Source organism: Dreissena polymorpha, chromosome 5, assembly GCF_020536995.1.
Source record: "Dreissena polymorpha isolate Duluth1 chromosome 5, UMN_Dpol_1.0, whole genome shotgun sequence".
Classification (NCBI taxonomy): Eukaryota; Metazoa; Mollusca; class Bivalvia; order Myida; family Dreissenidae; genus Dreissena; species Dreissena polymorpha.
In genome coordinates, this window is record NC_068359.1 from 101294854 (window position 1) to 101321042 (window position 26189).

At 37.0% G+C, this 26189-nt stretch overlaps 1 protein-coding gene across 1 annotated transcript in view; it reads left to right on the top strand.

The window, feature by feature from the left end:
- The window catches only part of LOC127882163 (uncharacterized), a 61098-nt gene that overhangs the window by 8671 nt on the left and 26238 nt on the right, over positions 1-26189 (top strand). The window contains exons 3-5 of the mRNA XM_052430638.1: positions 20758-21020; positions 22217-22321; positions 25096-25240. Of these exons, the coding sequence (XP_052286598.1) occupies positions 20758-21020; positions 22217-22321; positions 25096-25240 (513 nt within the window). The remainder of the gene's footprint in view (positions 1-20757; positions 21021-22216; positions 22322-25095; positions 25241-26189) is intronic.

Here is a 26189-nt window from a genome sequence, read left to right on the forward strand (position 1 = left end):
TTTAACTTTTGACCCAGGGGTCAGATCAAAATTCCAAATAGTGCAGGGTCGCACATATGCTCATAGCTACCATGTGTGTAAGTTTCAAGGTTCTAGTGCTTTTAGTGTAGGAGGAGATAGTGGCCAGGACGGACGGACAGACAGACAGACAGACAGACGGACGGACGGACGGACGGCGGAGATAACAACAATATCCCCACCTTTTTTCAAAAAGCGTGGGGATAAAAATATCTTTACTCCAAAGCATCCATTGGTCCTCTTATGGGCAATTGAACAACCTTTAAAAAAAATACTTCAAAGAAATCTTTCCAGCCGTTAACTGACAGTCGGCCGATAACCAAGCAATATTTCGAGCCCGTTTGTCCACCCGAATTTATCTTCTAGAGACTTTCAAACAATATTTTTGAGTTTTCTGCCCTTAATAGATAGCTCGCGTCCTGTTCCTTTAAAACTACGAGGCATGTCACATAATGCATGCATATACAACCACTTACCCCTAATACCCCAAGACAATCAGAATGAGTAAGTATTTTTCATTTATTTACATTTGTCAAAGCGTCGTTGTTGTTGTTGATTGGAGGATTCTGTGTCTGGCTCTGTCAGTGTTATTCACTGCTAAGCAGGGTTCAAGAGCAATTGCGACTTTCGTTTTCAAGTAAATCAAATTTAGGGTTAAAACAGTTGTTGCAAAGAAAATATAAATTTTTGGAATTAGTTTTTATGGGTAAATGGTTGCATATAATTCAAGTCACGAACACTCTGACAATTAAACAAATTATAGAACTTCACTGTCAGGATATTTTAAACATAATTTTCGTCAAAACAATTTTACACTAGGGGGGACTTTTGTTTTACAATTGTTTTACATACTTAAACTGTACAAACCTAAACTGTGAGGAATTGCCCATTTAGGCTTGAAAGGATTTTACCTAAATGTTGAATGTTAGGTCCTTTTGGGGGAAAAGTTTATCCTTTTTCCATAGGAATGTTTCAGAATACCGGCCCGATTTCGAATGAAAAAAAAACACACACACTGTTATGTCACGCTATAAATCAATAATTTTAAACTTTATATTTTGGAAATAAAAACTGCAAGTATGTCAGAATACACATAAATTCTTGACATGCGGTGTGTTTGCTAATCCAAATAGTCAAATGCAATCGAATAATATTAGAAATGACTCTAATCCGCATACGATGTAGAATTAGGCCGCCATCGTTGTTTGTTCGCATGACGAGAGTTTCGTACGAATATGTTCAAATAGACATTGACTACATGATCAGCATTGTCAAAACAACTTTTGGTTTCGGTAATGTATTTTTGTTCAATTATTCAAGCTTGACCAGCAACACATTATCTTAATATTGAAGTTTAATCTATTATTCCTTGTTGTCTATGTATCCAAAGTATATTGTATTCATAAAACATGCATCAACAAGGCAAAATATAGAATTCTGTTTTCTTTTAAAGCAGAAACAGCACATCTTTTGTTTCTAAAAATAGGATAAAAGTCACATGACTGTTAAATACCGCGAGGTTATCATTGGCGTCGCACTGAAGTGCGGCGACTAGTATGTAATTTTTGTTGTCAGAATATCTTGCATAGTGGTGCTTTTTTGTGTAAATTAGTGTAAATAAGTACTGCATTTGTGCCAATTACATTTACTACAACATTTATTGCCACTAATGCAAAGCTAATTCTTTTAATTAATAACTGATCACAGGGACAGGGCAATAATAAAAGATCACAGGGACTGGGCAAATACGCGAACCGATGAAACTTTCTGGTTTTGTATAAAAACAAAAAATTCTTTGTTCACTATCATAGCAACCACCTAGTAACTAATAAAGGCGCTATAGAGCGCGAAGCGCGACACGTATTTTAAATTGTAATAATGAGTCTTGATAAAGGAAGCAGCCGCTTATCAATGAGGAGCACCATCACAGCACCCCCGTCTCATTACTATCAAGTCCTCCTACAGGTTTTTTTTAAGAACCAGATATAGATGGCCGCAGGCCTGACTCGTATCTTGCCAGTGGTAAGGAACCTTTGGTATGGACCTTTAACCCCGCTCACTATCCAGCGTTTAAACTTCCGGGTTTACATTTAAACCGACTATTAATAGCTTATTAATATCTTAGTTAGAAGGTGATTTTTCAAGCGGTTCCGTAGTGTAGTGGTTACACGCTCGCTTTACATGTGAGAGGCCCAAGGTTCGACCCCCAGTAGAATCAAATTATTTTATTTGTGTTCTTTGTTAACTTTTTGTTTTGATGTAGACATTTTAGTTTAAATATTGTATTGTAACCATTTTTTGTTTTTATTATGCCCATGAAATATATGTGTGAGAGGGTGGGGGGGGGGTTCGTAAACACATTCACACTTTTACAATGTGTTCATATCAATGAGTACTCAACCCCTATCGTAAATGAGCAACGTAAGAATAAGTTCAGAATCATCTCCCCTTGAAGTTGAGAAAATATGAAATTACGCATACAAGATGAAGCAGACTTTTTAAAACCTACACAGTTCTGTTTCATTAATGAAAACTGCACACGGATGCCAGTAAAAAAAGGAAACCAATGTAAATAAAATGAACTATGTAATATTTGGGGGTTACTACACAAAATCATAGATAATGGTTATTGGGGGTTATAACACAACATCATAGATAATGGTTATTTGGGAGTTATAACACAAAATCATAGATAATGGTTATACCAGTATCTTTTTCTATTTTGTTTAAAATAATCGGCCAATATATTAATATTTACAGTAGAAAAAAATTCGTTCCATGTAACTTCATTGAGTGCCTTTTACACTGAAATTCCCGACGCCCTTTGATGCTTTGCATCAATACTTATTTTGTTTCACAAATGTATTCGATCTGGATTATTACAGATCTGATACATTAAGTAACAAAACAGTTATTTAGATGTGTTGGGACAGTATTGTGTTAAAAGTATACTATACAAGTTAAATAAATCCATCTTCACAATAACACTGCCTAGTTTAATCCGTTCTAAACCAAACCGTGATTGTCATTCGTAAATTAAGAGATGAGGTAACATATCAACATGTTGGGACTGTTGCACAAGGGAAATGTGTTCACAGCTGACCAGTATAATGTTTAGATACTTACACACCTAAAATATTTTTTGTTTGCAGTATTGAGAACAAGAATGTTAAGGTAAGGTATGTTTATTACATATTTCAAGTTACAACATATCATACGATGTTAGGACTCTACCTTTTCAGTAATTACACCAGAGGTTTGTATAATTCACTTCAAAACAACTCCTACAATGTGAGGACTACATTTTTGGGAGTAAAACGAATGCTTAATAGAAGTCAACTCACTACATCTATCACAATATGAGGACTACATTTTGATGGAAAAAAACCCGGATGTCTTACTGACTTCAACTCATATTAAATTCATACAATATGAGGACTACAATCTCTTAACTAACACAATAGCTTTGCAGAAAACAACTTTCTAACAACTCTCAATGTACTCATACAATAAGAAGACTTTACCTTTTGATGACTTACAAATGTTTTACAGAATCAAACTCACAGCAGTGTGAGGACTTAACATTTTGAGTAATAACCCAAATACCAATAATTTACAGATTTCAACTCACAACAAACTCCTGCAATATGAGGACTTATCTTTTTTTATAAAATATACATACATTTGTATTGTTTGAGATCAATCAATTCAGAATAAACTCTTTTAATATGATGACTTTACATGCAGCTTTAGAGGTCAGGCACACATTTTCAATATGTCAGATACCTATACAAGCACATATATTGCAGAGGTCCCTGACTGTAGGTTTTATGTGGATTAATAGTATCCGATAGTAATACGTCTTACACAATATTACTTTTTGCACGCACCATAGCTATTCTGTATGCACTCGATAGCTAAGGCTAAAAATGAAGTTGTTTTTCAGGCACTTTTTCAATAAATAAAATGAGAAGGGGGAGGGAATTTTTGTTTTATAATTTATTCAGGATCAGGTTTTTATTGTATTTTTTCTAATTATTTTTCTATATAAACCTTAAAAACATTATAAAAACAATCAAAAAAACACACAGATTACTTACAGTTTTAAGTTTTAATACTAACACAATAAGTATTTTAGAAATATTATGTTTTTCAGTTACCACATAGCTCAATCAAAATGTGCATTGCCATGGATATTATTTCTTTTATAATTACGGAAGAAAATTTCTTTATAAAACTCGTGTAACACATTTGCTTCTTCAAAACGTAATATTAAAATTGTCTTTTAAATTCAAGAGAAATGCTTCAAGACTGTGAATAAGTGGTGACATACTACTAGATGGAACATGCTTGGAAACAACAAACAACATGTCATCATCACTTAATTTTGCTGTCAAATAGAACTTATCCCAATTTTGGGACATATATACAGACATAGAGACATGACCTAAAGCCACCCACTTCCATTTATGGTAAGGCAATTGATATGTGAAGCAAATATCGGGCTGGGTACATATACAATGAATGTCTTCAGACAATTAACATCTTGTAATCCTGTTATGTAGATGTACCAGTCTCCTTAACACCAAACTGAACAAATGTCCCAAAACACAGACGGCACCATTTACAATAACATAAAATTCAAAAGTTTTAAATGTCTAGTTTCAGCAACCAGTTATTTTGCTGTCAGCTATATATACTTTGTCTTTGATTATAAAACATTTATGAATTTAAAAACCTTTTTAAGAAATTGAATAATGTGTCGTCTTTACAGACAATATATGCAATGACTTTATAACGCTTTCATTGATTTGACATCAACTTAAGGGTATTTCTTGTCAGGAAGGCTTTCCAAAACAAAAAACGAATGTGCACCCATTTTTTTTTACAGAAATGTACATCTACCAGGTTTTTCAGCCGAGTTAATATGAAAACATGAAATTTATTATTTATAAAATCAATTAAGGAGTGGGCCGTAATAAAACAAATTAGCGCTGCCTGAAAACCAAATCATTATTTTTTTAGCCTAACCCAAATTTAACCAATGTTTAAGTATATGTCATTATTGGTAACCTATTACGTGCGTTCTTTATATATCGCATGCAAACGTAATAACAATTGCATGGGCAGGTTATAGCTTTCTCAGGTGCACTGATTAGATACAGCTAAAAATATTTGTTATGTCTTCTTTATGCAACCGTAGATTTTTGTCATTAAAAAAATGTACCACATCATTCACTTAATGAAAGCTTTTATTTTAAGATTGCATGATAAGAACAAAGAGGCATAACAACAATAATTACATATAAGTTGCACCTTAGCAGAGAGAAGTTTTGACAATCTGACCAGTTTTGGCATACTTTACTAGTATATATCATAGAAACATTGTTATTTTACAATCATGACACGCATGAAAACAAATCAGATTTAATCATTATACAACAATAACATAGTCAATGTTGTCATTGCGTCCTTACAATTTCCTAAATACGTTCTCTATTATTTTATTTAGATAGATAGATAGATTTATTCGGCATATACATGTCAAATAATAACATAAACAATTTATCACATTTTGCATACGAACAAGATAAATTTAAAACAAACACATATACTGAACACTAAAAATATCACAGATAGAATTGAAATCATGAGGTATACATGTGTGTTACATTTACAATACCTTAATACAATTTCTCAGATGCTTAAAACAAAATTAGATTAGAACAAACACATATATTTAGCATCACAGAATTAAAATTGACTCAATGAGGTAAAAATTTGTGATACATTTACATACCTTAATAAAATTTACAATTTTCACAAAGAAGTTTAAACCAAATTCAGCTTAAGACAATCACATACATTGAACACAAAAATATCTCAGATTAAATTGATTTCATATGGTATACAATTATATGTACATTTACATGAGACTGTTTACTTAAAGTTTATTTTAGTCTGATATAAGGACATGTACTGCCAGGAAAGCCCTTGAAAGTCTTGCGACTTATTTCCACAGAGGTCCTTTACATTACTTGCTTCATACAGCACATAAACTAGATAGCAGCTAGCTATAGTCATATTATGTTAAATTGAGTTATTTTATACTTTAGTTAGCATATCTAAAATTTACAAAATGTATATATGCGTTCAACAATTTGAGCGAGCACATGATTATATAAACTCGTTACTTAACAAAGACATGGGATATCTAAATACTTAAAAGAAACAACACCGTCTGCCATGCTCAATCCCTAAAGGTACTTGTTAAGAAAATGTCTTTTGACTTCTTTTCTGAATTTGAAGTGACTATTTATACATTGAATAGATTCTGGAAGAGCATTCTAGGTTAAAACATCATTATAATAAAAAGTTGAAGCTGTTGCTGATTTTATGACAGGAACATAGAAATTACATTTGCTCTTTCGTGTGCAGTAGCTATGAACATCAGATTACTTAATAAAGTTTTCTTTCATATACACTGGACATTTGTCATATTTTTTATGTACATGGTTTAGACTCAGTTACTTAATTCTATCATTAAGTTTTAATATTCCTAGTTTGTGAAAATCTGAGCAGGTCAGTGTGGTTCTTGGTGGAACATTTAAAATGAATCGCACAGCCGTGTTTTGTGTAATTTGTAATTTAGACTTAAGAGTTTTCCCCAAGTTATTATACCAGGCCGAACAAGCGTAGTCAAATAAGCATTGAATTAGTGAATTACAGAGGGTTTTCCTAGTGTTAAAATCCAGTACACTGTTGTGTCTATACATGAACTTAAGTCTCGAGTTGACCTTACGGATGATGTCGTTTGCACATTTATTACCTGACAGGGTGTTATCTAGAACATGACCTAAATATTTCACCGATTTTTGAGACTTTATAGTTTGATTATTACATATGACTGAGAAATTTTCAATCTTTTTAATTTTCCGCTTACTTCCAATACGTATACATTCTGTTTTACCTATATGAAGAGACAACTTGTTGTCAACTAGCCAGTTATTGCAGTTTGCTAATTCACATTCTAATTTCTTACTTATGACATTTGGATCTTGATGTGAGAAAATTATGGCGCTATCATCAGTATATAACAGTAGTTTGCAATCTTTGCGTATACTTATTACCATGTCATTTACATAGCATAGAAAAAGAAGAGGTTCTTAAATACTACCCTGAGGGACACCACATGTTACTGTTTCCGAGTCTGAAAAAGTATCATTTACATGCATTGTTTGTTTTCTCCCAGTTAAGTATGAGTGAAACCATTCTACAGATTGAACCCCCATGGTCTTAAGTTTTTCACACAGTATAGTGTGATCTACTGTGTCGAATGCGTTTTGTAAATCGAGCATGATCATGCCTGTGTATAACCCTTTAGCAGTTTGTGATTTGACGAAATCTGTTAAATGTACCAAACATGATTCAGTTGAAAAATGTGTTCTAAAACCTGATTGAAACTGATAAATTATATTATTTTTCGCTAAAAAAGATTCAAGTTGGTTATATACACACCTTTCTAGTACCTTACTAACAATACATAAAATACTGACAGGTCTATAGTTACCTACATTAGTCTGGATATTTTTCTTAAAAAGAGGTTTTACTCTAGCAGCTTTTAGCTCTGTTGGAACTTCTTTATCAACTATTGATTTATTTATAATAAAGGTAATAGGTATTTTTAGAAAAATTGCCCCATCCTTAATAAATCGTGCTGCAATGTTGTCTAACCCAGTACTTTTCATAGGATTTAATGAACATAGTTCTTTATAAACATTCTCTTCACTGACTGTTTTAATATAGAATTTTTTCTCTGATGGAACCTTGTTACTATAGTATTCTTTAAAGATACTAGATGAGGTTTTAAATACATTTGGGAATGCCAGTAGGTTGCTAACAAGCATTGATGCTACATTGGTAAAGAAGTCATTAAAATAATTTGCAATCTTTTTGTCATCAAAACAGATTTTATCATCTATGTTTAAAACAACATTTTTTAGATTTAGCTCTTTTTACCTCTTTTTGAACCAAGTTCCTATACTTACAATAAGACTTGTAAAAATCTTTCTTTTTTTCTTTTTTGAACATATATAGAAGGCGATCACGCTCTTTAATTAAAGGGGCCTTTTCACAGATTTTGGCATTTTTTAACTTATTCATTAAATGCTTTATATTGATAAATGTAAACATTGGATCGTAAAAGCTGCAGTAAAAAATCAAGAATAAAATTAAAAAAGGAAAAGATCATTGCCCGGAGCAGGTTTCGAACTAGTGACCCCTGGAGTCCTGCCAGAGTCCTGAAGTAAAAACGCTCTAGCCTACTGAGCTATTTCGCCGAATACACACCCTTGACGTATTTTATACGTTATATAAGCAATCTTCGTAGTTGCACACAATTTAACGACAAAAACAGAACTCTCCAAATTATTCAATCGTTTCGCGTTGCAACGCTTTATAATTTTTAGGTTTTAAAATCGTTAAAAGATGCATATAATGGCTATATTAGAGCATGGTAAATGTTCAGTATTACTGTTTCCTCACAAATATCATAACTGAAACGAAAATTTGCGAATCTGAAACAACTTTTTTCAATTTTGTCAATTTACCAAAGCGTGAAAAGATCCCTTTAATGCAAGAATATCATAAGTAAGCCATGGTTCTGTCCTTTGTTTGAGTCTAACACTTTTTATTGGAGCAACTGAGTCTTAAACTTTGTGGAAAATATTTCTAAAGTTATCCCAGGAGGACTCCACAGTACTGGCAGTAAAAATACTATCCCACGTGGTTTCCTGTAATAACTTTAAAATCTTTCTTTACTGTAATTTTTAAGAGACCTAATTGCGGTTCTTTTACTTACACTAAATTGACCTTTAAAGGGATCTTTTCACGCTTTGGTAAACTGACAAAATTGAAAAAAGTTGTTTCAGATTCGTAAGTTTTCGTTTTAGTTATGATATTTGTGAGGAAACAGTAATACTGAACATTAACCACGCAACGCGAAACGATTGAATAATTTGGAGAGTTCTGTTTTTGTCGTTAAATTTTGTGAAACTACGAAGATTGCTTATATAAGGTATAAAATACGTCAAGAATGTGTACTCGGCGGAATAGCTCAGTAGGCTAAAGCGTTTTTACTTCAGGACTCTGGCAGGACTCCAGGGGTCACTGGTTTGAAACCTGCTCCGGGCAATGTTCTTTTCCTTTTTTAAAATTTTTTCTTGATATTTTACTGGAGCTTTTATGATCCAATGTTTACATTTATCAATATAAAGCATTTAATGAATAAGTTAAAAAAAATGCCAAAATCTGTGAAAAGGCCCCTTTAACAGTCTTACGAGTAAAGAAAATTGGTAAATGATCACTTACCACAAAGGGAAGTGTTCCAGACTGAAAAATCTTATTTTGATGATTACATAAAATCAGGTCAATAATAGAAGATGTCATGTGTGTTATTCTAGTAGGCTCTGTAATAATTTGTTTCAAGTCAAAAAGGCGTATAATATCCTCAAACTTATTAAATAAAAAAGATCTTTTCTGTTTGAAACAAATATTAAAGTCTCCAAGCAAATACCATTCTATGTCTGTCCTGATTTTAGACAAAACCTCTTCAAGTATATCCGAGAAATCATTTTGATTAGGAGGTCTGTAGCATGCTGCCACTAATATTGGTTTTGTTTTAGGAAAATATAGTTCTATACAACAAACTTCAAGGCTATCATTTTGTAAATCAGTTCTTTCTGAGAAAGCCAAATCACTCTTAATATAAATACAAACCCCACCCCCCATGTCTATCTCTATCTCTGCGTAGTATATTATATTATATTATATATTTATATTATATTATATATTTACGTCTTTAATATGATACTTTAACGCAGCGTGGAAAGAAAACTATTTAAATTTAGTTGGCCCTAGTCCCTTTTCCACCACCTTAGTGGTGAAACACAACCTTGGCCCCTGAAACTTTGCTGACAGGGCCATATGTTTTGTGTAATGTGTGTATCTTAAACATTAATAATGAAAAAGAAAACAAGAGATTGTGAGAACATGCTTTGTCGTTAAATGATTCAACAACAACGCGTATACCAGGCACTTTTATAAATGGATGTGTCCAGAGGGGCATGGGCTTCCAACTGGATACAAATCATTTATGCTACTTGTAATGTAAAACAAAGTCTGGTTGTTGCTAAAGGCTAAACAGTTATAGTCAATCTTAAATAAAGGGTTCGCAGCTGACCAGTTAAATGTTCAGATACTTAGACACTTAAAATAGTTTGTTTTTTGCTGTATTTCGAACAATAATTTTAAGGTAAGGTATATTTGTTACATACTTTTTAAGTTACAACACCTCCTACAATATAATGATTTAACCGTTTTGAGTACCAACACAAGCATTTTGCATAATTCACTTCAAAACAATCCCAAAAATAGGAGGACTACATTTGGAGGAGTAACACAAATGCTTTACAGAATTCAACTCACAACAACTCCATCATACTTAAACTCATATTGAAGTCCTACAATATGATGACTATACTTTGTTGACTAACACAATTGCTTTGCTGATACTACTTATAAAAACTCTCCGTGTACTCCAACAATACGAGGACTTTACCTTTTGAGGACAAACAAATGTTTTACAGAATCCAACTCAAAACAAACAAACTCCTACAGTATCAGGGCTTCCACTGCCATTCGCAATTATCGCAAAATGCGGAAGTTAAAGAAAAGTGGTGATAAAATCTTTCCATTTGCAAAAACAACGGGCGTTTGAAATCATTTAGAGGTTGTGGCCAAATGAGCAGTCTCTTGCATTAGTTGCCCCATTTACAGGTCATGCAAAGTTGAAAATTTAAAAGAACATTTAGGAGACATTAGACTAATTGAAATTGTTCATAGATGATTCCTTGATTATTAATTGCCTTGTGCTATTTCAATATGCTTCTGCAAAGTTAAATGAATCATTATAATGACAAACGAGAATGAGAAAATGGGAAGAGGTAACCTCTGCTAAAATATAGCTCTTTTCCTGGCACTAGAAATTGCCAATAAATAAGGGACGCATTTACAAGTCGGCTTTGTAATCGTTGATGTTAAAGGGGATGTTTAATGATTAAAAAATAAATATAAATTAATGAAATTGTAACTAAGGTTACATTTGATTCAACATTAAATTGCTGAAAATGTACAAGGAAATGAAAAAAGATACTGAACATTACTGGTTTAATTACATTTTTTATAAGTTCATACACCTGTGCAAGAAAAAAATCACAATCATACGGTTTTATTTTACTTATGTCTTATAGAATTGAAATGCAGCCTGTTCAGTGTTTTTTTCTTTTAAAATCGGGTCCGGTATTCGGCCCCATTCCCTATTGAAAAAATTATATATATATTTTCCCAAATGTGACCTAAATATTTCCAATTGAAGGTTTCCAAAGAAAAATAATATATATTTTTTATGCCCCCTTTCGAAGAAAAAGGGGTATATAGTTTTCGTCTGTCAGTCTGTCTGTCTGTCAGTCTGTCACACTTTTCGTGTCCGCTCTCTAATTCAAATAGTTTTCATCCGATCTTTACCAAACTTGGTCAAAAGTTGTATCTAGACAATATCTAGGTCAAGTTCGAATTTGGATCATGCCGGATCAAAAACTAGGTCACGGGGTCACTTAGTGCATTTCAAGGATTTAGCATGGTGTCCGCTCTCTAATTGAAGTAGTTTTCATCTGATTCTTTACCAAACTTGGTAAGAAGTTGTATCAAGACAATATCTAGGTCAAGATCGAATATGGGTCATGCCGGTTCAAAATCTAGGTCACGGGTTCACTTAGTGCATTTCAATGATTTAGCATTGTGTCCGCTCTCTAATTGAAGTAATTTTCATCTGATCTTTACCAAACTTGGTCAGAAGTTGTATCAAGACAATATCTAGGTCAAGTTCGAATATGGGTCATATCGGGTCAAAAACTAGGTCACGGGGTCACTTAGTGCATTTCAAGGATTAAGCATGGTGTCCGCTCTCTAGTTTATGTGGCTTTCTGATTAATTTTGATATGCTAGGACAATTTTATGCCCCCGAAGGAGGGCATATAGTGATCGGACTGTCCGTCCGTCTGTCCGTCCGTCTGTCCGTCCGTCTGTCCGTCACACTTTGCGTTTAGATTTCGAAAAATGATCATAACTTCTATGTCGCTTCAGATAGCAATTTCATATTTGGCATGCATGTGTATATGGGCAAGGCCTTTCCATACGCACACAAATTTTGACCCTTGTGACATTTACCTTGAACTTAGGGTCCGGGTTTAGGTTTCGAAATCTGCGTTTAAGGTTTCAAAAAAAGCTCATAACTTCTACCAAGCGTTTATAGGGGGCATAAGTCATCCTATGGTGACAGCTCTTGTTTCTTTATAACATTTTGTATATTTCTCATCTAGCCATATCAATTCAACTTTATTAAAAATAATACTGAAAAACACTTCTATTCTCAATTTTAAGCATTTTTTAGGAAAACAGCAGCGACACTTATTTGCCAATAATAGTCAACACGTCGAGAATTTTCCCAATTCAAAGGGACCCATTCCTAAAATGATGAAAAAACCCCTGCTGTTGAAATCATCAACCAATTTCAGCGTCCATTATAGAAAATTATTCAGCAGTTATGAGGCTCATCAATCATTAAATATATCTAAATAGCAGGTTAAGAGATGTAGTGTAACAAAGTAAATTACAAACTAAACGAAATACAATATTATTAAATTAAATATTTTATTAAATATTAGTTAGAAATTCAATGTAATAAGTGGGTCACGAAATTAACAAAATCCCACTATAAGCAATATCCTACGCACAAACAGCCCAGCTAATTAATAAAGTAACGGATACATGTTGCAGAACGATGTCAGATGGCTAGTACAGATGGTATGTTATAAACTCAAACTAGACGAGAAGAACACACCAAGTTAATAAGTCATTGCTTATCTCGCTAGACATGTCTAGGGTATGTAGGTGGCAGATTGAATGTTGTATGATCTTATGTAAATAGCGGACTGCCATCCTTATTCGTCTGTCGCATATATCATTTTATTTCGCTATCTTTGGGCACGTGGTTTTGCACAAGATCCCGTCGGAAATTGTACGAGTCACCATTGGGTGTTCCAATATATATTAATACTGTTCTGCAGTAGCAAAAAAGAGAGTATTATACCCACGGCCGAATATTACAGTGTCACAATTTGTTATTGTCATGGGGCTAATAGGCTGATGCATTTAACTTATAGTTTAGCATATTTTATCACAGAGATAAATATAACTAAATGGCTCTTCTTTTTTTAAAGTTGCAAAAAAAGGCGTTAATTTGAGGCAAAAGAAAATGTCAACATAGCGATAGCCCTGCAGTATGAGGATTCAACCTTTTGATGAAATGTAACGTTTTTTAGATTATTCAAGTCATTATAAATTCTTTCAATATGATGACTTTACATGCATCTTTAGAGGCCAGACACACATTTTCAATAATATATAATTCAAGTCGCAATAAAAACAATCCTAATGAGCATTTGAACTTTTGAATTATATCACATTTTTGCATATTTCAAATGTGCTTAGGTGAGGGAACGTAGTACTATCACATTAACACTATTGTAATAAGTATCACATAGTAACAATGGCATGCAAATGCTAAACCACTAGTGTACGCAAGTGAGCATGTAATAACTTTCGCATGCACACGTAATAGATACCGCTAGATTGGACAAATTCTGTGTCAAAAGTATGCCATTGTATTAAACAGAATATTAAAAGTTCTGTTGATAATCAACTTTATTTAAGCCACACACAAGGTGTCGCAAGGAAAAAAAACATGATCACCAGTATTTAACCAAGATTTAAAGAGTGTGGTTCCAGATAAATATTTCGAAGATATTTTTTACTTTTTGACCATACATATTATATTGTGCGGAAATGTTACACTGCTTATTTTAGGTACATTCCGTAACTGCTGTGTCTATGCAGACCTATTTGTATTTCGAATAACCACTGGAGAGCCAACAAGCGCAAGAACATTGTATTCCAAATAAATTCACACCAAAGAGAATTTCACAATTGATAGTGCGCTGTTAACTCCGCCCACGAAGGGATAGGGTTATGGGTGAATTAATACGTAATATATATTTGGTATCTGTTTTTTGTTTCGTATCTATTTGGAAAATAATGCCATCCCAGCAAGCGCTTAGTTATTTACCAAGTACCTATATCAAAACCGGTGATGTGATAATACAGTTTAAACTGCTGAACGTAGACCTCATCAGCCAAGCTCCAACTGTCATATGTTGTTTCGCCCCATTATGCTCGGTACAACCTCAAGGTGGCGGGGCAGGTAGTGATGGCCAATCACTACCTCGTCTACGATGGCTGCCAATTTGGTTCGCTGCGTCTAAACCAGAGCCAACTTGATGCTCGTTCAGCTGCCTTACCCAGGGCGTGGATTGTAGTCTTCCTGACTCTTCCTTCAGCGCCCAGTGCTCCAAACATCTTTGTGGCGGTGGGCTTTGTTGTACCCTCCTTGACGAAGCTGATGAATTGGGGTCCTAATTTCTTCCGGGATCTATCCTTCTTCCGCTCTCTTTCTAGGGCGTCGGCCAACATTCTCAGTACTTGGTCATGGCGCCACCTGTAGCGCCCTTGTGCAAGGGCTGTTGGACACGATGACAGAATGTGCCGCAACGTTCCTATACTCCCACACAAAGAACAAGTGGGGTCTTCTGTCAGCTTCCATCGCTGAAGATTTGCGGGGGTTGGAAGCATGTCGTATACTGCCCGCAGGAGGAAACTTAGCTGAAGTGGTTCATATGTCCACAGTTCTTGCCACGTGAGCTTCCTCTCTGGTGTACTCCACTTCGTCCAATCTCCTTGCGGTCCAAGCTGGACCGACCTGGCTGACCTAGCTTGCTCTTCTGCGTTTCTGATTTCTCTTTGCACCAGGTCTCTCCTTTCTCTTTTCCCTGCTTTTTGCCACCTTTGAGTCTGTCTGGTGCCAAGTCCTTCTCTTCCCACGTTGATAGATCCCACAACATCCTTGTGCTTTAGACTGCTCTCTGCAGAGTCTACAGCCTTGCTCACTGACCACTTTCTCCCTGTCCTAACCTGAATTCCTGCATTTTTGACTTTCCCATCTTCAGAGTCTCTGAGGGTACGCATAAGACGTGCTTTTGCTACTTTAAACTCCTCTACTAGAGAGCTGATTGGCATCTGGAGCTTTGTTGATCGGCCATACAGTCCAATGTTGGTGAAGGATGGCGGTAGGCCTAACCACTTTCTCAGGTGCTTGCTGATCTTCTGCTCTAGCTTCTCGACGGTGCTGATAGGGACATCATTGACCATGAGTGGCCACATCACTCTTGGCAGGAGACCGTGTTGAAAGACCCATGCTTTGAACTTCCCTGGGAGTTCCGACTTGTCTATTCTCTGCAAACCCTCAGCTACCTGCTGTTTGAGCATGTCCTGGCAATGCGTGTCTCTCAGTGAGGAATCAAACCATTTTCCTAGGCATTTAATAGGTTTGTCCTCTAGGGAGGGAATCTCTTCTCTCTGGATACACAGTTTGAACTGGCTTGTCACATTTCCCTTCCTAACCACTAAGCTTCTCGACTTCCCCGGCTTGAACCTCATTCTTGCCCACGTTGCTGTTTCATCAAGGGCCGCCAGAATCCATCTAGCCTGTATGTGGGTTTCAGTGGTGACAGTCATGTCATCCATAAATCCCCTGTTGGATGGTAGACGAATTCCTGTGTTTGTTTTGGGCCCTCTTTACTCTCTCTCCGCTGCCTTGATGATCATATTCATGCCCATCACGAACAGTATCACCGAGATAGTACATCCCGTAACAATCCCCTTCTCCAGTTGTAACCAATTTGTAGTGAACGTGTTGCTAGAGAATCTCAAGTTGATACCGTTGAAGTAGTTCATAATGAGATTTCTTGCACTGTCTGGAATGTGGTAGTGTCGAAGAGCTGTCTCAATAAGCTTGTGTGGAATTGAGCCGTATGCGTTGGCAAGGTCTAGCCATACCACTGTGAGGTTTTTGTGGTCAATTCTAGCTTCATGGAGTAGCTGAGTGAGTGTGCTCAACATACCCTGAGAATCCTGGGATCCCACCTTTCTGCACAGAGATATCCACATACTCATTCTCCAACATGTATGTCGTCAATTGCTTAGCTAAGATTGAAAAGAAAATCTTCCCTTCCACACTCAACAACGAGATGGTGCGAAACTGGTTGATGGTCTTGGAGTTCTTCTCCTTCGGTGCCAGACATCCATCTGCACTTTGCCAACATGACGGAACAGTACCTTTTCGCCAAACAGTTCGCAGGAGTGACCACAGTCTTCGGAGAAGTTTTGGACATTTCTTGTAGACCTTGTATGGTATGCCACTTGGGCCTGGTGCAGAGCAAGAGCGAGCTTTCTTGACCACTTCGTTTATATCCTTCCAAGTGGGTTCTTTCATGTTCAATGGACAGTCTGGGTCATTGACCGGTAGGATTCTACTGCACTCTCCAAGGGGTTCCTCTCTTAGTGGGTCGGAGTGGACCTCCCTAAAAAAGGTTTCTACATCCTCTTGACTGCTTTCAAGTTTCCCAGACTTTTCTCCACTTAGCAAGTTCTTTGTGAACCTGAAGGGGTCACTTACGAAGGCTTTTCTCTTCTTTGCTCTATCCCTCCTTTTCCGCCTGAGCCTCTCTGCGTTTGTTAGTGTCCTCAGCCTTGATCTAACCTCTTCTCTTAGTTTAACTATTCCCTTCTTCTCAACCTCGCTTGACTGTTTGTAGCGTTTCCTTAGGGATCGCAGTTCTGCTCGGAGTTTTTTTATTTCACAGAGTCTTCTGTTTGGAACCTGCGGCGGTCTCGAGAGGTTTGCTTTCTGCTCCAGTCCAAATCTCTCCTTCCCTAAGGCGTAGGTGATCGAAGGTAATGCTTTAAGCTTCCTATCGACTGATCCTGTCTGAAGTACTTGGTCCAAATCCTCATCAAACGATGACAATCCACTGTTTTTCATAGCTGGCCAGGCGATCTTGGATCTTCTTTCTTCAGAAGTCGGTTGCGTTTTCTCCTTGGTAGGGACGGTCTTGTCCTTTTTCCTTCCTGCAGCGGGTGGTGTGCACCAAGAATCTCGGAAGACAAGTTCTTCTGGGCTTGGATGCAATGGTGATTCTTCTGCACTTCCATCTCCCTGCTCTGTAGGGGTCATACTTGGTATGGTCCCCTGCTCTCCAAAAAGCTCATCAAGTGATTGAGTCACCTCAGCTTCAGAATTGTCATCAGTTACAGCAAAAACCGGAGCTGAGAGACCACCAGTACTGTGGTTGGCAACCAGACTGACTATCTCCCTCGTTTCACCAGGAACACCTGCACGATGCTTCGGCTTTCCCTCCAACCGACAACCGCTCTTCCCTTGATGGATCTTCATCCCTCGATAGTTTTTACAAACTTTCCCACACTGACATACGACGTCTGATCACTAGTCAAAGTCCATAATTCTTGCCGTGTCGTTTCCGCTGAATCCGGCCTATTGGGCCCTTATTCCCCCACCCCTCTCGGAAGGCCCTGGGGGTATTGTTTCTGTCTGTCAGTTGTAGCAATTCTGATGGTTGTCTCTTCACAGAGACAGTACAGCGAGCTGCCAACCCGCTGCACACCGAACATTAGTCTATTCCTAGATGTCAGCTGTCTATCCAGCGTCACCGGTCTTTCTCGGTTGTCATTCAGCCTATTCCTGAAAGTCACTGGTAACCCAGAAGTGAATGATGTGATAATACAGTTTAAACTGCTGAACGTAGACGTCATCAGCCAAGCTCCACCTGTCATAGGTTGTTTCGCCCAATTATGCTCGGTACAACCTCAAGGTGGCGGGGCAGGTAGTGATGGCCAATCACTACCTCGTCTACGATGGCTGCCAATTTGGTTCGCTGCGTCTTAACCAGAGCCAACTTGATGCTCGTTCAGCTGCCTTGCCCAGGGCGTGGATTGTAGTCTTCCTGACTCTTCCTTCAGCGCCCAGTGCTCCAAACATCTTTCACACCGACTGTGATGGAAATCCTCTGCATCCAACTTCCACTGGAAAGATCCATGTCTTCCAGCCTCTATCTCTGCATACATATGCCAGATCCTGGTATTTGGCTTTCTTCAGCTCATAGGCCTCCTCGATCCTCTCCTCCCATGGCACAGTTAGCTCTACAAGGATCACCCGCTTCGCCGCCTTTGACCATAGCACTATGTCGGGTCTGAGAGTTGTATTGGCTACTTCCTCGGGAAAAACTAGTTTCTTCCTTAGGTCTGCACGCATCTCCCAGTCGTTTGCATCTTGCAGAATACAAGATCTGGAACTGATTGTGGCGGTGGGCTTTGTTGTACCCTCCTTGACGAAGCTGATGAATTGGGGTCCTAATTTCTTCCGGGGTCTATCCTTCTTCCGCTCTCTTTCTAGGGCTCTCTTTATGTAAGTCGCGAAAACGTATTAACTTATTCGTGGACGAAACTCAGCACGAATGAAGATTTGGGTATCTTGTGTTTCTTTTTCTCTTTCGGCTCCGGTAGAATCTAATCGGATTCTTTTCCGCGTCAGAATCACTTTTCGCGACTCTTTGACGAAAATTTATTTTCTGTTCTTAAACATTGGCGCCAGTTGCACGAGGTTACACTACACTCACATTGACGAGTTTGAACAGCGTCGCCCGATTAACTTTAACAAAATATATTTGAAAGCACGATTCTCAATAAAAGCTCGAACAGACTATCGCTTATTTAATGTTGTACTTATACATTAGAATTCTTTTGAAGCAAGTATTTTTGCTAAAAATGAGAATAACCATTGCCATTTAATTAACCGTATTCTTTAATCTGATAACAACTGGTTGATGGCAACTAAGCTCAGAGTTTAGTTGTTTTAGTCGACACAGTTAATCACATACAAAAACAAAAGACATTAAAATGATGACAGAAATTATTTTATCTATACATTGCCTTTTTTGAAAGGTGAACAGAAAACATAAAAGAAACTCCGTCCTGCTAAAATATACAGACATTGAGCAATACCCAGAAAAGCCATTTGAAACCGAATCCCTGATTTCGTTTAAATACTATTGATTACAAGCACATATTGTTTATGAAACTGATCTAACGCAAATGATATTATATGCATAACATTTTACAAGCCAATCTGCAACAAGTTATGCAAAAAGCGCGTTGTTGTAAGAAGCAATGATTGCTACTTATTTGTACCAAACCTCATCAACTGCAGGTATTACGTAAACCTTAAAATGAAGAAAATGAACTTTTTGGTAAATATTTTAAGAACCAGACACGATAACTAGAAATTACTCTTTCACGTGAGACAGTAAAAAGCGATGAAGCGTCTTAAAATTAATGATATTGTTTAAAAAATAGTTAAATTAGTTAGATACATGTTCTTTCAATACTCTGTTTAGGAAGCTATAAAAGGATGATAAGAGTTATATTTACGTGAACAAACGTGATAGCAGAAATCGTCGATCGAGTGGTCACGATCTATATATGTTAAGACCCAATACTATTTTGTTTAACTTATACACTGTAATGAAATACGCAGTTAACAAGTCAACAACAGAAACATATATATATATTAACATCTTACTGATGTTAATTGACATGACACGACTGCGTTTGTTTTACCAATAGACTAAACTATGAACACTAACCAACACTCCGAGGACTGTTTTCGTTGAGAGGACTTACACTCGAGTAAGACAAATCCAAAGGAGCGTTTTTTGGTGGACAGGGCTTAATGCAAAAACTGTCGTTGACATTAAATTATCTCGAAATTAAACAATAAGATGTGTACATCTTTATGCCTTCATGTCCCTAAAAACGAATCCGGTGTCATTGTTTATATATCTTGACTCCTTATGAATTACAGAGGTAAACTGAGATTTCATATTGCCTTTTGCTGGAGGGTGTGGTCCATTAAACACTTGTAACATTTTATGCATTGAACACATGACAAAACGGACTGCAAATTTGTGCTTGGCGTACAATTTGCTCATGGAAAAGAATGTTTCTTTTAGCCTATTCAAGAAATGGATGAGTTAAATAACTGGTGAAAACACGGAAACACGTGAAAAAACAAGAACAAACAATGAGAGACCCTCACTTTGACACGCCCTATTTCGACCCCGGGGCACACATATACCTCGAAGTGCACATCAATGAGTCTGTGGTACTTTCTACTTACGGAAAAATATAGATTTTAGACACATATAAATAACTTTCGATTTTTTATATACAAAAAAGGCAAACAAACACTTAAATATTTATTGAAAATCAGTATTTCGGACCCTTTTCAACTGTTCTTCATTACTTGTTCGAATTATTCTTAAATTCAACAGCATTTACACAAGTAATATTAAATATTAATATATTTCGATATACAATAAATGTTATTTGACTTTGTCTGTGCTTTTTGTTTCCAACTTGTATGTCTGTATTATAAAACTAACTTTCCAATGAAGATAATATCACATTCGTATAGTCTGATCAAAGGTCTGAATAGGTTTCGTGCTCACATTGTGTGATATTAATATTTTGACCCTCATTGTGTTGAACTAGTAATACGAACTCCCTGTGATGTCCTTCTGAACATCGATATTGTCTATATATGTAAACGCTCCACACACCTGTCTGCATCTTGTAATCTTTTGTCATCTATAGAAATGGATCAAGCCAGCCAACCGAAGAAAGCCAGCAGTGAACCACACCCAGCTGCAGTAGCCCCCATAGTCCCTGTCCCCCGCCCACAGGAGCCGGAACCCACTCTTCTTGGAGCAACCGGGTACACGCCAACATCGCCATCAAAGGGGTCTACCGATGGATACCAGCCTAAGACTCCGAAATCCCAGCCCAAGACGTCGACTTCCGCTGAAAACGCAACGACTGCTCCGTCGACGCCCGCGAGATTCAACGTTGGGGAGAAAGTAAAGATTACCATGGATCTAAACCCGTTGAAGAAAATCGAGTCTGGAAAGGGGGCTTGGAACCCGCGAGATTTTGAGCCGCACTCTAGGAAAATAGGGCGTAATGCATGTGCATAAAGTATCGTCCCGGTTGAACATGTGCAGTCTTCACGGGCTAATCATGGACGACACATGATGTTTTAAGGGAATTTTTTTGGTTTAAAGGAAGTCTCTTGTAAAAAAATTACCAGTCTGGGCAGAAAATATCGTCCCTGAATATAATGTGCGGACTACAGAGGCTAATCTGGGACAACACTTTTTGTACATTCATAAAACCCCATCTTCCAAGAGCGAGGATTATTTTGAGCAAAAATTCCTAATTTTACGTATTATATGAGCCATGCAGGAGATATTTCACTCATATATTTTTGTTTGTTTCTAAGCCATCTTTCTCGAAAATGCATTAGCGCTGGTTGAGTGCCCTTGTTTAGTTGCAACTGATAACTGCCCGCTATACTGTTGGCTGTCCGATAAGTGGTTGGAACACTGACTCTTCATTCGCAAATCCAATGCACCATTAAGTACCATGCATTGATATCTTACTTTATTAGTCCATGTCGTGTATTTAAATATCGGAATTAAGCTCAGTATGCTTGGTACTTCACACCAAGTACTAAAAGAACCAGGTTCCTCTCTGGTATTGTACTATACCCAATAAGCCATCTTACAACCCTCATATAGGCTATGGTCAATCACGATGCAATCGCGAAAAATTTATTCAATCTATCAAATTCACAATGAGGAACTACGATTAACACCGGTGGTTCCATAAAGTTGGGGCCATTTTATAATTTGGTCTACCTTTATCTTTGTATACCTATCCAGAAAATGAAGAACCACTGTAATAAAAAACGAGCGTCTAAAAATCCAGTAGTTGGGAGTCTTGGGGCCAATATAGAATAAGACTACCTTTGTCTTAGTCTTTCAAAGGAGCTAAAGGAAGTACCTCAAGTACGAAACCGAGGAATCCGAACAGTAAGGGCTAATGGAAACTTTCATCTAGCTTGTTAATGTCAGGCAATGGGATAATAGAAGAGGCGCTTGCATCTGAATCGAGGGATCGAAATAGTTGGTACCAATTTATAAATTTGGTCTAGTTTAGTCTGCCTACTGAGATAAAGGCAGACCTTTATTGAATGTGTTTTGTGTTCTTTCAGGTGCACACGTTCGCTGCAGGAGAGAAGGCCAGGGTCACCAACAGCCTGCAGAACCTCAAGATGCTGCAGAACGAGAGCTGCGGCTGGAACGAAATGATGGAGAAGGTAGAATCGGAAACAACACATTTAAGACATAAATATCTCATATTTTGCTAATAGCTTGACTGTTTAGACCCTAATTTTATTATGCTCCTCGATATAAAATTTCGGCGGAGCATATAGTTGCCAGTTTGTCCTTCCTTACTTAATTCCTTCCGTCACACTTTTGCTACCGTTTGTCATAGCGCCTTCAATACTTTACCGATCGCTTTCATATTTGGCATGTAGGTACCTTGCATGGACCTCTACCTTTAAATGAGGTTTGAGGTCACTGGGATTAAGGTCAATGTCACCGAGGCTCATAATAGACTTCCTTCTGTCACACTTTTGCTACCGTTTCTCATAGCACCTTCAATACTTTACCAATCACTTTCATATTTGGCATGTAGGTAACTTTCATGGACCTCTACCTTTTGATGAGGTTTGAGGTCACTGGGGTCAAGGTCAAGGTCACCGTGGCTAATAATAGACTTCCTTCTGTCACACTTTTGCTACCGTTTCTCATAGCGCCTTCAATACTTTACCAATCGCTTTCATATTTTGCATGCAGGTACCTTGCATGGACCTCTACCTTTTGATGAGGTTTGAGGTCACTGGGGTCAAGGTCAAGGTCACCGAGGCTTATAATAGATTTTTTAGGTGTTTATTAACACATACATTGACAAAGCGCATCATCGGGCAGCATCCATCAGTTTCACTGATATTTTTGTTTTTATTATTTAAAGGGACATGTTGATAATTTGGTGTTGGAAATGTATTTTTATTGTAGGAGATAATTAATGGGATATCACCACAGTTTTGAGTTGACAATGATCTTCAGGGTCGCTATTGAAATGGAAAGCTTTACAGTTTTTGTTTGGAAATGTTTTTATTGCAGTAAATTAAATAAACAGTTTCACTGTTGGTTGTTAGGAAAAAAACAGCAACAATATACCGGTTTCTCTGCCTATGGGATTGATATCAAAACCTTTTGACTGTTGAACTGTTTTGGTTGCAAATTCATTACGCCTTTTTGTCAGTATTACTAGATACGAGCGTATATAGGAATACAGAAATCCGCTTGTCAGTGAAATTAACAAAACAGTACAGAAAAATAAAACAAACTGACATAATCATGAATAAAGCTCGTGAAACTACCTTGTGGCAGTCACTGCAAATGATTGGCCGGGGGGAGGGGACCGGTTGAAAGCATTGCAAAACCTCACAATTTGCCCAGAAATATATCACAAAATCACAGACGGGTAAATAAACTGTATCTTCATAGCATCGCAATCCTATTTGTCACCCAGGCCAATACCAGGTAAACCTTTCTCGAAAATATCTGTCCGATAACATCCATTCTCACTAGCTCTAGTGTAGTCTAATACACCAAACATACCAGCAATATAACACATTATGAAGATTTGATTTCACTCATACGCATCGTAACTTCAAACCATTGTATACATGTCACTTAACATCTATACAACTCTATACCTCGAACATATTTGCTTAGTGGTAAGTATTGCGCGGCGATTTTTTTCCTTGTTTATACAGTACCCGTAAAAGGCAGTTTCCCAATCGAGGCAAAACAAAACAAATTTTTCAGACTGAAAATATTCTAGAAAGAAGGAAAATGTGGTAAAATTCGTTCCAAACGCGCAAATTATCTGCAAATGAAAATAAAACAATCATTGAAAAATTTCGTCCAAAAGGCTTGTAAAAGAATAAATTGATGCGTTTGTGTAATTAAAGGGGTCTTTTCTCAGATTTTGGCATGTATTAAAGTTTGTCATTTAATGATTTAATGCTGTAAAAATTGAATCTAAAAAGCTCCAGTAAAAAACACAAGAATACAATTAAAAAAAAAACAAGAAAAAATAACCCTCAACTGGGCTCGAACCACTGACCCCTGGAGTCCTGGAGTAAAAGTATATCGCTGAGACCACTCGGCCATTCGTGTTCATGCTATGAGCGATGCATTTTTTTACTCTATATAAGCAATCCTCGTATTTTCACAAAATATAACGACAACAACATATTTTTCCAAATTATTCAATCGTTTCGCGTTGCAACGCTTTATAATTTTAAGGTTTTCAAATCGTCTTAAGATGCATAAAATGGATATTTTAGAGCATGGTAAATGCTCAGTTATACTGTTTACTCACACATATCATAACTAAAACGAAAATTTGCGATTCTGAAAAAACTTTTTTTAATTTTGTCAATTAACCAAAACGTGAAAAGGCCCCTTTAAGTACCAGGCGCTTAAAAAGACTCATCATTCCTTATCTGAAGATTTCACAACGCGAATATACCAATATCAGGGTTTGTAGCGCTTTCTTCCCAATAAGTGGTGTACCGGTAGTTTAGCCAAGTTGGCAAAACACAAACGCTGTTGTGTGTGTTCCTGCAGGTGGTGGGTCAGGTGGGTACGGTTGAGGAACATAATGTCGAAGTACTAAGTGGTGTGTGTGTTCCTCCAGGTGGTGGGTCGATTGGGTACGGTGAAGGAACATAATGTCTTAGAACTAAGTGATGTGTGTGTTCCTGCAGGTGGTGGGGCAGGTGTGTACGGTGGAGGAAGATAATGTCTTAGTCAGGTGGGTACAGTGGAGGAGCAGAATGTCTTAGTCCTTAGTATTGTGTGTGTTCCTGCAGGTGTTGGGTCAATTGGGTACGGTTGAGAAACATAATGTCTTAGTTCTAAGTGTTGTGTGTGTTCCTCCAGGTGGTGGGTCGATTCGGTACGGTGAAGGAACATAATGTCTTACAATTAAGTGTTGTGTGTGCTCCTGCAGGTGGTGGGGCAGGTGGGTACGGTGGAGGAAGTAGACGAGGACGGTGATGTCGTGGTGGCGTTTGACGGCGACAACACCTGGACGCTCAATCCAGAGGCGCTCACCCCATGTAGCGACAGCGACGCTGAGAGTTCTCTCAAACAAGGTTTGCTATTGTGTTCTTAGAATGCCAATAATGAGCCACACGTATTTTTGTGAGCCGATAAGCCCTACATGGTCCCAGGTGATTAGTAAATAACATAATTGCCACACTGTGCAGAAACTACCGGTATATGCATCATTTTAGAGGCATAACAATGTTTAATAATTTTTTGTAGCTGTTCTGTTTAAAAATTATAATAGTTGAATTATAGGTTATAACTGTTTCAAATCTCTAACTTACAGAGCAGTAATGGAACGAAAAAACGAGGAATTTTAGTTCATAACATAGTAATAAACTGGTAAGGTCTTAAACATAAACAACTATTGGACAAAACGTGTTACAAACCTTACTGTTCCTACTTTATTTCAAGCACATAATGGGTTTAGATAAATATTAAACACACTTGGCAAAATATTTAAATACCTCTATATTATGGAAGGGAAAGCCCGCCAAACATATTCATCACTAGAAATGTAGCACGTGTTGAATATTTAGCTCATTTGTTAAACAGAGCACTTATAAAATGCATAAATGCAACATTTTAATATCTGTTTGGTACAATCGTTAAGAGTAAAACGTTGTATGGAACTTCCGATTCTACAAAATTGCTATGCAAATAAATAAATTATGAATACAGAGATATTTTTATTTTAATTCGATTGATTTCAACAGTACACATGTGTTGACTTACTTCAAAAGGTTTAAATGTTTTAATACAAACATGTAACTTCTAAAACTACAGATCATACAGAAAATGAAATAAGGAAGTCGATGAAAAACTACAGTAGCATCTAGAATATTTTTTCAGTTGTACAATCGGTTTTAGTAATCTGCCACAAGTCAGCATCTAACAAGTGTACACTATACAATTATACAGAATACGAGTTGACGAATAACAATTTAACATTTAACAACGAATTTCCATTTAAAGCAGTGAACCGCATAGCCAACC